This window comes from Diuraphis noxia, unplaced genomic scaffold, assembly GCF_037042655.1.
Source record: "Diuraphis noxia isolate RWA-SAM2 unplaced genomic scaffold, SU_Dnox_SAM2 contig0001, whole genome shotgun sequence".
Taxonomy (NCBI): Eukaryota; Metazoa; Arthropoda; class Insecta; order Hemiptera; family Aphididae; genus Diuraphis; species Diuraphis noxia.
In genome coordinates this window covers 40,850,270-40,867,243 of record NW_028301711.1, presented here as the reverse complement: position 1 = coordinate 40,867,243, position 16,974 = coordinate 40,850,270, and the positions used below count along the sequence as shown (strand labels likewise).

The 16,974-nt window shown below is 27.5% G+C and overlaps 2 protein-coding genes across 8 annotated transcripts; one reads left to right on the top strand and one right to left on the bottom strand.

Moving 5' to 3' along the window:
• Positions 1-282: 282 nt before the first annotated feature.
• On the bottom strand, positions 283-11,453 carry Fibp (acidic fibroblast growth factor intracellular-binding protein). 6 transcript variants are annotated; one of them, XM_015507971.2, is made up of 9 exons: positions 11,321-11,453; positions 5,843-5,943; positions 5,545-5,743; positions 5,178-5,297; positions 4,976-5,083; positions 4,671-4,898; positions 2,902-3,030; positions 2,698-2,823; positions 283-1,061 (listed from the first exon to the last, which is right to left on the bottom strand). In XM_015507971.2, the coding sequence occupies exons 2-9, from the start codon at positions 5,934-5,936 to the stop codon at positions 989-991; spliced, it is 1,077 nt and encodes a 358-aa protein (XP_015363457.2). In that variant the 5' UTR covers positions 5,937-5,943; positions 11,321-11,453; the 3' UTR covers positions 283-988. The 6 variants fall into 6 exon arrangements, with proteins under 6 accessions (XP_015363457.2, XP_015363458.2, XP_015363454.2 ...); XM_015507972.2 differs by lacking the exon at positions 11,321-11,453 and adding an exon at positions 10,608-10,743; XM_015507968.2 differs by lacking the exon at positions 11,321-11,453 and adding an exon at positions 10,566-10,716.
• On the top strand, positions 10,813-15,931 carry LOC107161530 (uncharacterized). 2 transcript variants are annotated; one of them, XM_015507965.2, is made up of 6 exons: positions 10,813-11,171; positions 11,290-11,451; positions 12,120-12,324; positions 12,398-12,641; positions 13,241-13,454; positions 13,529-15,931. In XM_015507965.2, the coding sequence occupies exons 2-6, from the start codon at positions 11,322-11,324 to the stop codon at positions 13,828-13,830; spliced, it is 1,095 nt and encodes a 364-aa protein (XP_015363451.1). In that variant the 5' UTR covers positions 10,813-11,171; positions 11,290-11,321; the 3' UTR covers positions 13,831-15,931. The 2 variants fall into 2 exon arrangements, with proteins under 2 accessions (XP_015363451.1, XP_015363450.1); XM_015507964.2 differs by having other exon boundaries at positions 11,279-11,451.
• The last annotated feature ends 1,043 nt before the right edge of the window (positions 15,932-16,974 follow it).

Below are 16,974 nucleotides of genomic sequence, written 5' to 3'. Positions count from 1 at the left end.
CTATGTAAACTTTTTTTATATGTGATTTTTAACTATTATGATATTTCAACAATGTATATGTGACGTTAATTAAATTATAACTCAACATTGTAATGTTTTGAATTTATCATGTATTTTTTTTAAATTCATACATAAATTAATTGTAGGTATATACATTAACTTAAATTGAATGTTCATGATGTTCAGATATTGATAAAATAATTCATTACCTTCTAAAACCAAATAAATTATGGTTAACCATTAATACTCTAGGTATAAATAAATAAAAGAAGTGATTCAAAGTTTTGATTTAAAACGTATATATTTACAAAAAGTGTAAGTCTAAATACTATAATATTTTGTAATTTTCAAAACAATTTATTGAAACTATAATATACATATTAATTGTATATTATACAGACGCATTACACTGAAGACTAGCATAACAATTTAATCTACAGTTTTAGTGAATTTATACAATACAAGTATAACTACTAGATTTTAGATGAAAGCATTAAGTAAAACAAAAGTTAAATAATATAACATACACAATCAAAAAAACTCTCATACTTAAGCGTGCGTAGGTATTCTTGGCAGGGGAGGCAATACTTTAGCTAAGGAGGTACAGACTCCAATCCCCCCACCCGATTTTCTCCAATTGGTAGGTATAATATTATATTTTGGTGTAGAAGAAAATCTCGCAGGGGAGGCAACCGCCTCCCCTGCCTCCCCCGTGCGCACGCTTATGCTCTCATATACGATTAACATAAAACAAATATTTTGGCGTGTTTAATGTGCTTATTCTTATAAAAATAGTTAACTTTTTCTAAAACAAATATTATATATATATATTAAATACAGTCACATTGTTTATAAGGACACAGGTTAAAAAATATCTGACGTAATATTATAAATTACTATCTCAGCAGTCTATACTATGAAACAAACAATTTTTTTTTTTAATTTTCTTCAAATGTATTACAAATATAGTACTACTGTATCAGGTATTTTAGTAGAGTTGTTTGACACTGGTTGTTATTACATCCATATACCGTTCCCAAGCTTTCTTCACTTCTGCATCTCTAAACAAAGTTTAATTTTAATAGTTACAACTAGGGAATGGATTTATATGTAACAGTATATTTAAGATTCGATAAGAAATGTTCATGATATAAATCATTCCTATTAAAATGATGCTGCTTTTATCTTACATATTTTTACATATTTCACTAATTTTTAAATATTTTTAATCATATTTTATTATTTTATCATTCGTGCATTCTCAAGCTATATATTGCAGTAGACAAAAATAGTCATTAATCAGTATATTGTTGATATTTTGTAGTTATCATTAGTTTTATACTCATTATCTTATAATCTTAATATATCATATAATAGATATCTTAATATAGAATTCATTTAGGTATATACGATTGACAATTGATGACAGGCAGTAGCAATATATTTTTATAGTTAGTGTTTGGCTGTAATCGTAATTATACGTACCTACACAAATTAAAACTCGTAAGCAGACCAATAGGTCGAATATATTGCCAATATTATCGCCTTATGATATTATGCACTTAAAATATGCTCCATTTACATCGGTTGATATGGAATGATCATTTAACCTTTTTAAAAATATTTTGAGACCTAATAGATGATATTTAACACTCTACAATTTAAAAGAAATTGTAACGCAACAAATCATTTTGATAATTTAATAATTATAATTGTATTTTTTTTAAATTAATTTTTTCCCCCACATATTTGGATGTTTTTATTACATATTTTATAAATTATACTTCCATAAATATGTACATTTTTCTATATTTTTATTACATATAAATCTGTTCCCTAGTTTTAACTCACAGTGTCTAAATACGATTTGAAGCATAGGTAAAATAGTAAATATAAAATAAATATTCATACATATCATAAAGTGTCAAATAAATCCACCCATAATAATATAATCTTATACAGTAAAACTTGCTTAAGACGCTCTCGCTTAAGACGCTTTCCCACATAAGACGCTGTTTTTAGTCGGTCCTTAGACATTTCCTATACTAGTCAATGTAAAAATCACCTGTTAAGACGCTCAGTTTTTCTCTGTCTAATCGGGTGAAACGCTCTTTTTTTCAGCAGATTACAATAAATTTTAGTAGTTTTGTGAAAATAAAAATAGAATTTTTAGTATTATACGTGTTCTTATCGTTTTATTTTATCGCTATACCTATTTTATCATTACTTATAACAACAGTTTCACTGTATTTCATCGTGTTATGAGATTTAATAAGTGCTGTTCGTTCGCATGTGTATAACCGTAATTTCGTTATGGCTAGTGGTATAAAACATAAAGCGCTATCGATTTCGGACAAACTCAACATTTTGAAAAAGTAATAGTGTAATAATAATATTTTTTTAAATTAAATTCAGTAGCTCAAAAATATAAGTATGTATGTATATTGTAATTATAATTAATTTATAAGTGTATTTCTCATTAAATTATGTTTAATAATAAAAAAATAAACTCAATATTTCAACCACATCATTTTGTTTCATTCCCGCATAAGACGCTTTCCCGCTTAAGACATTCTAGAGAGCTGGTCCCTTAAAGAGCGTCTTAAGCGAGTTGTACTGTATTTCAATTATATACAATACTTTTTACAGTGGTTTTGTAGATGAAATATTCAGCTAAGTTCAAAATATTTTACTTACTGGAATATATCTAATTCTATTGCACAGTTGACATATACTTTAAGGAAATTCATAACATCTATTTTGTTCCAACCAAGTATTCTCCATGGATCAACAATTTTTTCTACTACTTCCAGGAAAAATCCTCTATAGTAAAATTTTAAAAATATATAATAACTGATCATAAACATTTAATGTAAACTAAAGTTTAATTTTGAAAATTACCTTAGGTCTCTATTGTGGTGAAGATTATAGGCTATTCCTATTATAGCTCTACTCAGCATACGAAAATTAACTTCCATACTATTATATGTTTTTTCAAGAAACTCTGGCTTTAATTTTTGACATACAATACTAAAAAGACAGATTAAAAACAATAATTTTAATATAAAAAGAAACAAATTTTCAAAAACCTATTAATTAGAAGAAAATTAGTATCAAATAAAAACAAGTTCTTTTTTTTTATGTTAAACACTATATCAGTTCTCAATATCAAAACTAATGACCATGTTCAAATATCATTTACTGTATTCTTTCACTACAATCTGCAAGTAAAGAATTAGAAAAAAGAAAAATAGGATATAAATAATCTTTTATCGGTTTTATTGTATGTTATAACTTATAATTTAAATTTGAAAAGTAAACTTATAGATTTAATGAATCGAAGAGATTTAGATATAATAAATTATGACATAAATTCGTATGGTTTTCATATTTATTTTGGTTGATCAAATGATATGCTAAGGAAACAAAACATTAATTGTTTTGTGTTGTCATGGATTGAAAATATGAAATATTTTCAGAACAAAATTTTTTATATTATGACTTTTTGATGTTTTAAGAGGACGTTATCCGTTATCCTCACATGTGTTGTCTCCATCTTACAAGAGTGTATCATAACTAATCTTACGCTAAGAAGATCACGTTTAGTTTTGTGAAATTAGAGTGAATTGACCAAGTCATATGTCACTAAATTTTAATGAAAATATATTTTAGTGGCAATATTAAAAATGATATGGATTTAAAATTATTCTTTTATATTAATTAAATTTAAATAAAATATCAACATTAGTTGATTTTTAATGGTAGAATGCATATTGAGGTGATTTATGCTCTAGTAGTATACATAATATAGAACCATAGCCATTATCCCATGTAAAATTAAGAGTGTGCTCAATAGTTGCTTCTTGTAAGTCTAGAATTTTAATTTAGAAAAAAATTAAAACTTTTAAACATACAACAATAAAATAATGTTACTTTTTTAATTAAATATAAATATTTTACTCTATACTCCATTTGCCGAAAGAATGTGGTTACGCACAATCCAATACATTTCTTATTCTGCTATAACCATCCAAATCCCCTTTATTTGGCTCCAGTCGTACGCGTGAAATAACCACATTCTATCAGTAAACAGAATAAAGTTTTTAATTGAAAATGTGAAGTGATGAATATGTAACAATTTATTTATTTATAACAAGTTATTTATTTATAGTGTTACATACTCTTTAAGAAACATTAAGAGGACGCCACACCCACGTGTGTTTTCTTCGTCTTACATACGTACAACATAGAGTAACAGTGTTTGTGCAGTCTGAGTTGGACTTACTCAATTTTAATTCTAGAGTAAAAATACCCATAACAAAATTAAATTGTGATAATATTCCCAAAGGCAAGACGATGCGTTTTTTAAAAAATATTTAAATTTTGAAAAGTTAAAGGTCATTTAAAATGCTGACATTATCGCTATTTATTAACAATATAATATCAAGAATCATTGAAAAAATGCACCGTTTCGCTCTCAGAATATTATAACAATTCAATTTTGTAATTGGTAATTTTACTCTACAACCAAATTGAGCGAGTCTTACTCAGACTGTGTAAACTTGTTTAATCTATATTATATGTGTGTAAGACAGAAAAAACACATTCAAGTATAGCGTCATCTTAATTCATTCATTTTGTGTAAATTGTATTTAGTGAATAATATTTACTGTTTGTGATCCTTCTCTTTATCTAATAATACTCTAACTTCTCTTAATTCAAGCAAAAACTCTCGATCCAAATCAGTGTCTCCAAACTCTGGACTACTTTTAGGATAAGTCCACTTGTTCATAATACATATAGTTGGTTCATAAAAATCAGGAAATGTTAACATTTGTAATTTACGTTTTGACGTTTCAAAACGCATACAAGCTATGAAAACAATTACTCCATACTTCCTAATAAAATATTAACATAACAATTGATTAAACACTTGCAAATTAGTAATTAAAACATCAGTTTTATAATTTTTTACTTGGCCAGATCTTCTGATAGTAAAAATATGCTAGAAATATTTTGGATAACAGAACCTTGAAGTTCTTCAACAGCTTTAAAAACTCTTTTGACATTGTCAAATTGACGTCTAAAATTAAAATTACATTTAGGTACTGTTTTTTTTTTTAACAAATATTTTTAGTTTTTATCATTTATGTTTCTGATGATTAATTAACACAAACCTGCAAGATTTTATAGCGATGCTTGTTTTTTCACTAACTTCATCCAAATCCTTACGATGTTTTGATGATAATTTTTTTCCAAGAAATTCTCGAACTACTATATCATCTATTTCATAATACCTTAATAAAATAATTGTAGATTGATTGATAGGTTACAATAATTAATATTATATCCAATTGTTAGACAAACTCTATATTAAAAGCACGAATAGATAACTACTGATTAATTTATAAAAATTTGAAAAAAAAACAATATATGGTGGATATATAAGTATCCACGATGGAAATTTATATTACATGCAATATATAGGTATATAGTGTAAATTTATGAAACTAATATTTGTCATATAACTAAAATAATAAATACTTTTCCACTAATATGTGTTTTGTTTGTGGCTCGATTTGAAATGCCAGCTGTTGATCTAACTTTGTTGGATAATGGATTATTTTTTCTAGTAAACTATAAGTCCTGTAATGATCTAATATGTCAGATGCAACCAAGTCAAGTGTAGTGCCCATTTCCTCCAGTATACCATACTGTTTCAGAATGGATACTGCTTCCGATGCTTAAAAAATCAATTACAAAACCATTCAGTAACATTTAATTAGTCACATACCTGGTATATTATCAATTATTATAAAATTATCAAGTAGGTAATGTTTACCGGAATATCCATTCACCCACAGATGGTATACGTCTGGATCGACGATCGTGTAGTTACTAATAAACACATCTACTTCCGGACTAGGTGCATTCATTATGAACCTGTAATATTTAACGACATTATATTATAAGAATTAATTTCTTTCGTATTTGCCAGTACAAAATTTTATATTAATTTTATTTTTTGCGTTTGTGTTTGCTTATCAGCACTATTTTTGTTTATACTTTGTCCGGATGCTTCCAGATAATAGATTACAATATGATTGTGATAATATTTTGATAACACTCAAAACATTTACATTTTTTTAGGCTCGGCATAATAATTCATAATTATATATGCAAATTAAAATAATATTATTATTGTCTATAGCCGAATAGCCCTTTAGATATTAAATATTAATTTAAAATAATAATTTTGTATTTTATAAAATATAAAATGACAAGACTCCTTATTTTTGTATAGACTTAGGATTATCTGTAGGCTGTAGCATCAATTCAGTCTATAGTGGTAGAATAACTTAAACGACGACAAAGGTGTATTTTGATGTTTTGGTATTTACATTATGCTATTATTATCAGTTTACTATATAATATTAGTCAAGATAAAAATTAACTTAAATATGATATTACTTTATATTGTTATAAACCTAGCTGCTCGCTGCTGGATGTCGTTATTTGCGATTAGGGAACATTAATAATATTATTGCCCAGGTACCTATGACAGCTAATATGACGAGTATTACAAAAAAAAAAAAAAAAATCTAGTTCACAATTCAGACAAAATCTTTTTTTTGTAGTCATCTTTTGAACTCATTTATAGCATACAGCAGCGTTTCCAAAACCATGGGTCGCGACTCGCAGTTACAATTACAGTTATTTTAGTCGTAAATTGATAAATATTATAAATAACTAGTATTGTAGAACGTAAAGTTATTACGATTATGGAATTTTTTTTATCTTATCGGTAAATGTATATCGGTATTGCTAATGACTAGGGACTAGTCAATGCGATCGGTCTCGGTCGTTTGTCCATAATCCATAATATATTAATATGCAGTTGAGCAACGAGCGGTACAAAACGCGGTATTTTGTAAAAAACTCAATGATAAAATGGATTATAGTAAAAATCTTATTTATTTACGGCATACTTTTTTAAGGGGGGGGGGGTCGCGTACCTAATAAAGATTAAATTTATGGGTCGCCATAGCAAAAAGGTTGGGAAACGCTGGCATACAGCAACAGTCGGCAGTATACTAGTATGGTCCTAAAACTAATACCTATACCAGTCAGGTAAGGGGCAAATTGTTTATGTTTTGTACCTTCAAACTCAGAAGTGGTCAAATATTGTGCGTTGAAAAAAAGGTCATAGAGGATTTATCCACAATCCCCCCTCCCGTTGGACCACCACTGTTAAACTAGACTATAGTCGTTAAGGTGGGATCGAACTTTCTTGACGAATTCAGTATAATGTATGTCACAAGATATCGATTACCTATCTATAAATTAAGTTTAACTTTATCCGAAAAAGTAAAACTTTGAATAAGTTTTAAAAAAAATAATTGTTTAAGAACATGGTAAACATTTTTAAATTTTACCATTTTGGTAAAAATAATGTACAAAATATATTTCAATAAAATGTATATAGAATTAGAATATGATAGTAAGATTAAAGAGTATAAATAAATATGTAGTCTCCAATGCGGACCAATTGCATAATTATATAAACCTAAGATAAAGCTGTATGCAGCATGCTGCAGTGGCGTAGTGTAAAACTTGGTATCCCTAACTTACATATTGTAATGTATAGGAAGGCCCCCTAACACAGTCACACACAGAAATTAAATTACTAAATAATGAATATTGGGATGCTAAAAAGAGTCTGTTGAGGCTAATAAAAAAATAATAATAATTTTTTTAATAGTAACTATAAATGTAGGTATTTAAAATAATACAATTTTATAAATAAAAACGAATTATTTAAGCTTTCGCATGATTAAAAAGAAATAAGTTTTAAGTTTTGTCTTAATGTCATGTTAAAAAGATAGTCTACATAACCAAGAATTTCTAGAGTGAATTCGTCCAAATTTTAAGAAAATAGTGTAAGGTCGTAAGCAATAAGGTTTTACAGTTGCTCGTAGTGACATTAGCGCCGTCGCACAGGTTCCTATTGAATGTTATTGACAAGCCCTCTATTAGATCAATAATCTGTCCGCTATATTCAACTAAAACGCAATATTATACAAGTATTTTAAAACTCAAAAAGTTTAGTGTCTGTATCATTGGAAATGTATATTATAAAAAAAAGCGGGTAAGTCGTGTATGTCGCTCTGCTGTACAGTAGGTTACAAGTGGGTTACTGTAATGGATGGAATTAAATTTGAATTCAATGATATTATATCATTGTATATGAAAAACAATCCTGAGTGGAGGTGGTTTATCTGTCTAGGATATATTATAGATTATTAATACTTATTATTAATACTTATTAAAATATTTGACTTTCCGGAGACCGGAGGCCATTTTTTTTTTGTCGTTTAATTAATTTTAAACACTCATAAAAATTTAATTTGACTTTCTGGTAAACATTATTTTTTTTGATAAAGGTAGACAAACTTATAAGGAATCTTTTATTATATTTTCAAATTTTAGATTTAAAAAGAAAATCTTTTATGAATTTCTATCTAAGATAATTTGAACATTGCCTAATTTTTACGTAGTTAGTCAAAATTAAAAAAAAAAATCGTGCCTATGTATTTTTAATGTTTTTCAACTGCTATTGTAACAATATGTTAGGTGTCTTGAATTAAATTTTTAAGCTTTTCTACCCAACAAATATTTTTTTATAGATATTTATAAAAAAAACTAAAAAAGTTGAAAAATTAAAATATCAATAATCAGCTCAAAACAAATCAAAATATTTTGAAAATTTTATCAAGCATAGAAAAATGAAAATCAAATGAATGATTTTCAATGAAAATTGCAAGTATCTGCGGTCATTTTTTTTTTTAATTAAACCAAAATAAGAAAATCGCTAAATGAGAAACCTAGTGAAAATCCAATGTTGATTATAACTATAATTATTAAAACATATATTATATATATAATTAAATAATATAATATACAGACTTATCTAAATTATTTTACTATAAATGTCTCTAAATATATTTGTGAGAGTAGGTATAGGTAAATAAACTATGTGTGTACATGTACACGCCTACAGTCCTGTAGGGTACCTAATCATATTAGTATAAAAATTATTTACTAGTGTGTAAGTTACATAAATTTGTATCCTGCCAATTTATAATCAAATCTAACATTATTTTACATTTCTTAAAATCCTTGGAAAGTATTAAGCCAATTTACGAATTTTATTTTTTTTTTTTCCGGTAAATATAAAATGATTGAAGAAGAAAATATAATTTTATACTTTCGTTTTTCGTTTTTCGTTTTTCACTGAAACTAAGTTTTAATAAAAGTACTACACAACTTCAGTCGCATATGTTTTTAATCAAGATAATCATTATATCCTACCGACATCATATATTTTAAGTCAACGCCTCCCAACAGGCAGAGCTGTACATAAAATGCGAGTGATATATATTTTTACATCCTTTTTTTTTCCGTTCAAAAAACCGGGAACGGGTGGGAAATTTTTAGCACAATACTGCCACCCATATTTTTACATCCTCAAATTCGATATATTACAGAGTACAGAGTAGGTTTCTATACAATCTTCCTACATAATGAACATTATTTATAAAATTATGTTGTGTAACCTGTAGCATTATACATTGTACCTACAATATACGCCAGATGACCTACATTTCTTTTAAAAAGAAAGAGAATCCGTCAACATTCCTGAATATTCAAATAATGTTAGAAAGGTTTTTGTTTTTTGATTAAGGAATAATTTAAAATATTGGTACCAATAGGTAACATAATGAACTCTTATATAGGTACCTACCCTATTATATTATAGTATCCTATTCCTTTATATGGCTACAATGCTATATTACTAGGTACTGTATTATAATACTAAAATCCTACATATCTATTGTACACACATTAAATATACATTATTATACACATTATACACAATTATATTATAATTTATAATGTCTAATACATAAGTATGTAATGTAATTATAGATAATAATATAATTTAGTATAGGTACCTTAAAACTTCACTTGTAAAAATGTCACACAAAAATACATATCATAATATTGTTCAAAATAAAATATCTACCTACCTATGAACTTATTATAATAGTATTATACATTTTATTCGTGTACCTACGCAATAAGACAACAACTTACTGCAGTGAAAAAATCGTCCGCAAAGCTATATTGGGTCGATCGCCTGGTTATAATATATTATAAATTGTTAAGTACTAAACATCGCATATTACTTTAACAATTATATAGAAAAAATACGTATAGTAAATGATGTATTATACTTCCGTATAACCATTCACCTTGTACAAACTACGTAACTAATATCAGGTAGATACAGGCTGTTTATATGCTGCATTTCGATTTCAATAAATCAAAAAGCGTGAAACAGAAAGATCTACGATCGTATAATATCTTTTCTAATGTACACCTTGTGGATCGTTAATGCTATACTGCTTCCAAGCTCCAGTGTAGGCACCTAAAGATATCTCTGGAAAACCGTAATGTGTGCAGTACACTGATTATTAAGATTTTAATTTACAATAATATACCTACACACTCGTGGATATAGGTATGTCTATGCGTGTACCTACACTGTATTTTAGAAATATTATGTTTGGCGGTCTTCGAAGATCACTTTAATACTATTTTAAACGTGCCTTTAGGTACCTACGTATTTATATTTTAATGCGAACTATACGCGGTTGTAAATATAATATTATATTTTGCTGTGTATTATATTGCAGGGTAGTGTGCAGGTTCCGGATTCGGCACCGATCGTTATCCACCGCGTTTGCGCACTTCGTCCGACCCAAAAAACGATCGATTCCCCGAATCCTCCCACCGATCCACACAACAGTCGCTATACACCACGTCGCACACCACCCCATGCGAGTACAGCGCTCTTCCCGCAACTGTAATCGAAACCCACAGGAGTGAGAGTGACAGCTATAGGGGTGCATGGTCGAAATGTAAGCGGTGGGGAGGGGTTGAATGATTGTGGTAACACTGTTGAATAAAGGTGGCGAGAGAAAGACGCGGGGGACATCTCGGGATCGGTGGCACTTATTCGAGTCCACCAATTTGGAACATTCCCCAGACAAAGCCGGTAGTACTTTGGATTTTCGCGCGCGCGTTCCCGTTGTCTTATAATTCAGGTAATGCTATAAATGGTAACATAAATATTGTAAAATATTCGTCTAGCCGACCGGCGATTGTTAGACTTCTATAGTTTAACTCATGACTAAATAATATTTATTACTAGGTATCGATTAGATTTTAAACCGTCTAAATAATATTTACCAACCATGATGATGCAATACTCGGAAATCTGCATGTATTACTTGCGAGGCGTTTGCCGGTTCGGCAGCAGGTGTTGGAACTCTCATGACTTGAACCACCGATCGCCGAAGACTCAAGCACTTGCAGCAGCTGCAAGTAAATATTTTACATTATTTTATTAATTAATTTAATACTGCAAAAATCACAAGTGAAAAAAAGTCAAGAGTAACAGGACAGTGCGTGCGTGTGTGTGTGTTTGCAGGACGCCATTGAGTGTGAATAATATTCACGTATTATCATACGCGAAGTTTAAGAAATTATAAGTCAATTTCTTATAAGATTCAGCGTAATTTATTTTATTAGGGTTAACAATAACAGACAAAATCGCTATCGCATCATCATACGATTATAATTTAGTCACCTATAGCCGCTATTAGCATATGGATAAAAAAATATGGTATATTAGTAGGTATATTTTAAGTAAAAATTCTGACAGAATGAAAATTATATTTTAGCTTATAAGACACTAAATCATATATTATCACAATACCTATTTAAAAGACCAAAAATAATTAAAAGGTATATTTTTATGATGTCATCAGTAATTTATATAAACAAATGTAAATATTGAAAGGTAGCATTAATTAGTATTTAGTTAGCGCTAGGAATATATCAAAAAGCCTATAACTAACTGACTGACTATGAGAGAATTATTTTTAAAAATGGAATTATGATTAATGAATAGATTTTGGATTTAGATAATATATATAGGTATCAAATTATTACTAAAAAGCAGAAACTAATTTTATTATTTTCCCTTTTAGCGGAATCTTATTACGAAGAAAGTCATTCAATTACATCTCCAGAAACTAATACCAGTACAAGTACTAGTTCAACAACTAGTACCAGTACCAGTGCCAGTGCCAGTGCCAGTATCAATACCAGTGCCAGTACCAGTGCTAGTACTAGTGGCAAATCTACTCCAGTACAAGCACAAGGACTTCAACTTCTTCTTGAAGCATCCATGAAGTATTCTCTTTTATTTTTAATTTATTTGTTTATTGATGTTGTTTTAATATTTTATGAAATTGTATTGATTTAGACCAATATTAAAACAGTCCGACGATTCTGAAATGGAAATAGAAAAGGTGGCGACCGATCTTTCAGTGGCAATGAAAAAAGGAAACGGCAAAAGCGTTAAAAAGGCTGCAAGTAAATTACATGCACTTCATAAAAAAAAGAAGAAAGGAAGTACTGAAAATGATAATTCTCCATGGAATAATATTATACGGTGTGCTATTGACAATGACTTACAGTGCAATATCTGTTTTGAAATCTTTATTAAGGTACCTACTATGCTATAATAATTATCAGCAACTATTTAATAAGTTTTATAATAATACATATATTGATTTAACGATAAATATAACCAAGGAGTTAATATGTAACCGTAAATTAGTAGATCCTAACTTATAGGTATCACTGTATCAGCATTAAACAGTTTAATCAAAGTTTAACTTCCATTGCTACATTTTTGAAAACTGAACAATGAATATAATAATAATTGATACCTAGGTAATAACTTAGTTTGGTTTTTACTCGGTATTTTATTATTAAGAAACTACGGTTGTAATTTATAATGGCAATAAAAAAACTATCAACAAAACAGTAAATTCGTAATACTAAACGTAATACCTAAACGGCTAAGCTGTACAGTATATTTTAAATAAAAATTAAATGGTTTAGGAATTTTGATTTTATGTTTGAGGTAATGTAATATATATTTAAAATATACATATAAATCGTATACATCTTTATACTAGCTGCAGTAAAAGTTAGCAATTACCTAGTTTTTATTTAAATTACAAAGGTATGTCAATATTACAGAATGATACTTTTAAGCTTGTTAAGACTCATTAAATAAAAAATAATATTTATTTTTTAGCCAACAGTACTTAACTGTTCACACACATTTTGCGAATCATGCATCCACGTTTGGACAAAGCGTGTCAAAAAATGTCCAATTTGTCGTGTGCATATTAAATCAAAATCATATTGTTTGACTTTGGATACCTTCATAGAAAAGATTGTTGAACAATTGCCGAAAGAAATTAAACATAAGCGTGGGCTTGCCATAAAAGACCGCAGCAAGATGAAAAGTAAATACATATCGCAGTACCTACTTTATCTAAACGGTTCAATAATAATTAAAAACATAATATTTATATTTTAGTCGATAAACCACGATCGAGCAATAGATTTAATGGCATAGATCTCGCCGCATTATTGAGTTTGGAAGAGCTAATCGAGGCTGACTCGCCATTGCAATTCCTCGAGTCGGACGAAGAGGACGAAGAGGATGATGATATCGATGAAGACATGATTGTTGAGGAATCAGAAATGTTCAGAATGAATTTACATGATACTGTTGTAAGCACTAGAGGTGTAAACCCTTTAATGAGTTACGTTGTTGGTGCCGAGGAAGAAACCTCAAATGAATCCATGACTCAACCACGTAACTCTTCTGCTCCTTAATAAATTAAGTCATTCCATCTTTTCATAATGATTTTATTTTATTATTAGATATTATTTAACCAGTGATCATTATCATGCTGGTTTTTAAATTAGTTATTATTATTTTTTTTAGTTTTATTAAAACATTTACGATTATAATGAACTATAGTTAGGTAGGTAAACCTTCTCCTTTCCCTATATTAATAAATTATTATAAAATCTAACCAGTGGTATATACATATGTTTTGTAATGACGGGATCGTTGATAAAAACCTAAGAAAAACCAATGTTTATAAACAGTTATGTTATATTGTTAGATATAAGGTTCCTATTTACCTAACCTATCATATATAAATATGTATTAATTGATTTTTGAGTTTATTAAGCAAACAATTAGATATCTATATAACATAGTATTATAACACACTACAATAATAATCTCATAAAATAATTAATAATAAAAAGTTTGTCGCTTAGGTAGCTACATATTTAATACATATATGACTCATGTAACGCTATAATAGAATTATCATAATAACGTCTTCATAGTGATAATCTCTTATTTGCATTTTACAATATCATGATAATAGTGTTTTTCTATTATCCTTTGGACCCAACTCTTAATTTTAATAAAGTCAACATGATTATAGATAATTTGTCAATTTCCAATATGTATTTATAGTTGGGCTGGTGGCATGGCGTGTATAGGGTAGGGTTTTCTTTTTTTTTTGGGTGGGGGAGAGGTTCTAACCTCTCCATAATGAATGGTTTATATCTAAAATTATTTTAAAAAAGTTGGTTTATATAATGTTGATTAGATAATTATTTTTAACCGCTCTTAGAAATTGGTTTATCTAGAGGCTGGTGGTATTTAAAATGTTTATGCCGATATTTGGTATTTGTTTACTACTATTATCTACGGTATTTCCGGTTATTCGATATTTGTATATTATATTATAATAATGTAATAATAATTATACTGTTTCAATCGCACATTAATTGGATACTCTTTAAGGGATTATTGCATTTATATTTAGGAAACTTATATTTATAGCGTTCTATATACTAAAATAATTTTATGTCAAAGTGAATAAATGAAATTTTAAGTTAGGCAGGTACCTACTCCAAAGTAAGATACCTACTTGAATAATTTTTCGTAAAACTGACTTCACATAGTTAATTATATAATTATTTTTAATTATTTTTTGATGTTTTTTTAATATATGATACCAAAATAATATAAAAAATCTACTTTAATTTTTATTGTAATCACAGCAATTTTAAGGAAGTTGTAAAATTATTAAAAATATAAAGAACAAAAGCCTAATCAGTAATGAGTACATGATTATTTTGAAAAATTCACTTACTTATATTTCAATATTCAAATTTAAAAGAGGTATCAATTATTATTATAAATAACAATCGGAACTTATATCAATTTGGGATTTAAAGTGTCCAATGAGCTAAAAATGAATTATAATAGGTAGTAAGTATGTATTGAAATAGACATCTACATCGTTAGTTTATATTTTATTTGTATTTTATGTTTTTTTTTACAATAATGTGGTCATATTATATTAATCATCTATTTTATAGTTATCATGTATTCATTAAGCATATTATATAATATTGTTAAGATATATTATGTTAGTTAATTTGTCTTAACTGCAAGATATGCTTTAATTACCTATTGATTTAATTTAATTTAATAAATGATAGCAGGATCTTAATTAATTGTTTTTAATAAATTAAGATACATGAGACATTTAGTACAACAATAACGTTGTACTTATCTATCTATATTATATAATCTGCCGCCACTAACTTCCATGATAAGCAGTATGCGTGAGGCATGAAATAAATAAATTCTACTGTGTGATAATTGTTTTTAGCTTGTTAAAAATCTGTTATCTGTTTCATTTAACTTGATAAAAAATTATAACATTTATATATTAACAACAACATTATTAATTATTACTTATTAAATCAACCTACTACGGCTATAAAAGCTTTTTATTATATTATTAATTCTTACAAAAAAATGTATTGGTAAATGTATAACTATATATATTTGTATACCTATATTGGCTATATTTACTTTAATAAAAATGTGTGTCTAATATTTTTTTTATTAATTTATTATTTTAAGATTTTTCGAGATAATCATCTATCTATTTTAATTTACTAAAATTATCATATCTACCCACTGCTATTCATGGTTAAAACCACAGCACTTTTTTAAATCTCATTAATAAAACATAGGTATTTTATATTACTATTTATTATCATTAATTCTCGATATAAATTTTTAAAATATTTAAAAAATAATATTCTAAATAAATTTAATTGTTTATGCACATAAATATAGAAGTGAGATATTATTCATGACATACCTTAATATATTTAAATAAAACTCATACATCTATATTTTTTTTAATATTATCCATTTTATATATAAGAGAGTAACTTTTTGTAACAGTTTTCATTTTTAATTTTTATGCCATTGTATAAACAACAATTATTATCCTTGAAGATTATAATGAGATGGAACTAGTTAGGTACCAACGTAATAATATATCTTGCGCATTGGTGATGATATGAATGTTGGGTTAATGTTCGGTAGTAGCCTAGTGCTAGTTGGTTCCCATTTGAAAAAGGTATTTTATTAAGTTGACCCGAATTGGTTCCCGTTTGTGTTTAGGTAAAATAGTTAAAATTTTAATTTTTAATTTTTAATAATTAATACAAAATATAAACTATGGATACTATAAAATATAAATGTAACTACACTCTACAGTCTCTACATGCAATACATACAATTATGTAAATAGATTGTTGTATTGGAATTTTAGCAAATTATTGCTGACAATACCCCGGTCGATTAAGATAATGATCGATATACCTATAGGTACTTAACCATAACTTACTATACCAAAAAAAAAAAAAAAATAATAATAACTAATACCTACTAATACCTAGGGAACTGTACAGTTGAGTATATTATTGTAGAGAAGCTTTCACGAATTTAATATTTAAAGAAAATTTGCTTTAAATTTGCCAATCAACGGCTTTAAATTGTAATTATTATATTTTATTTTGTACCTTCACCTAACCTGAGTGATGACTAATTGACTTCGTCGATTTTAAATTGTGTATTATATATTT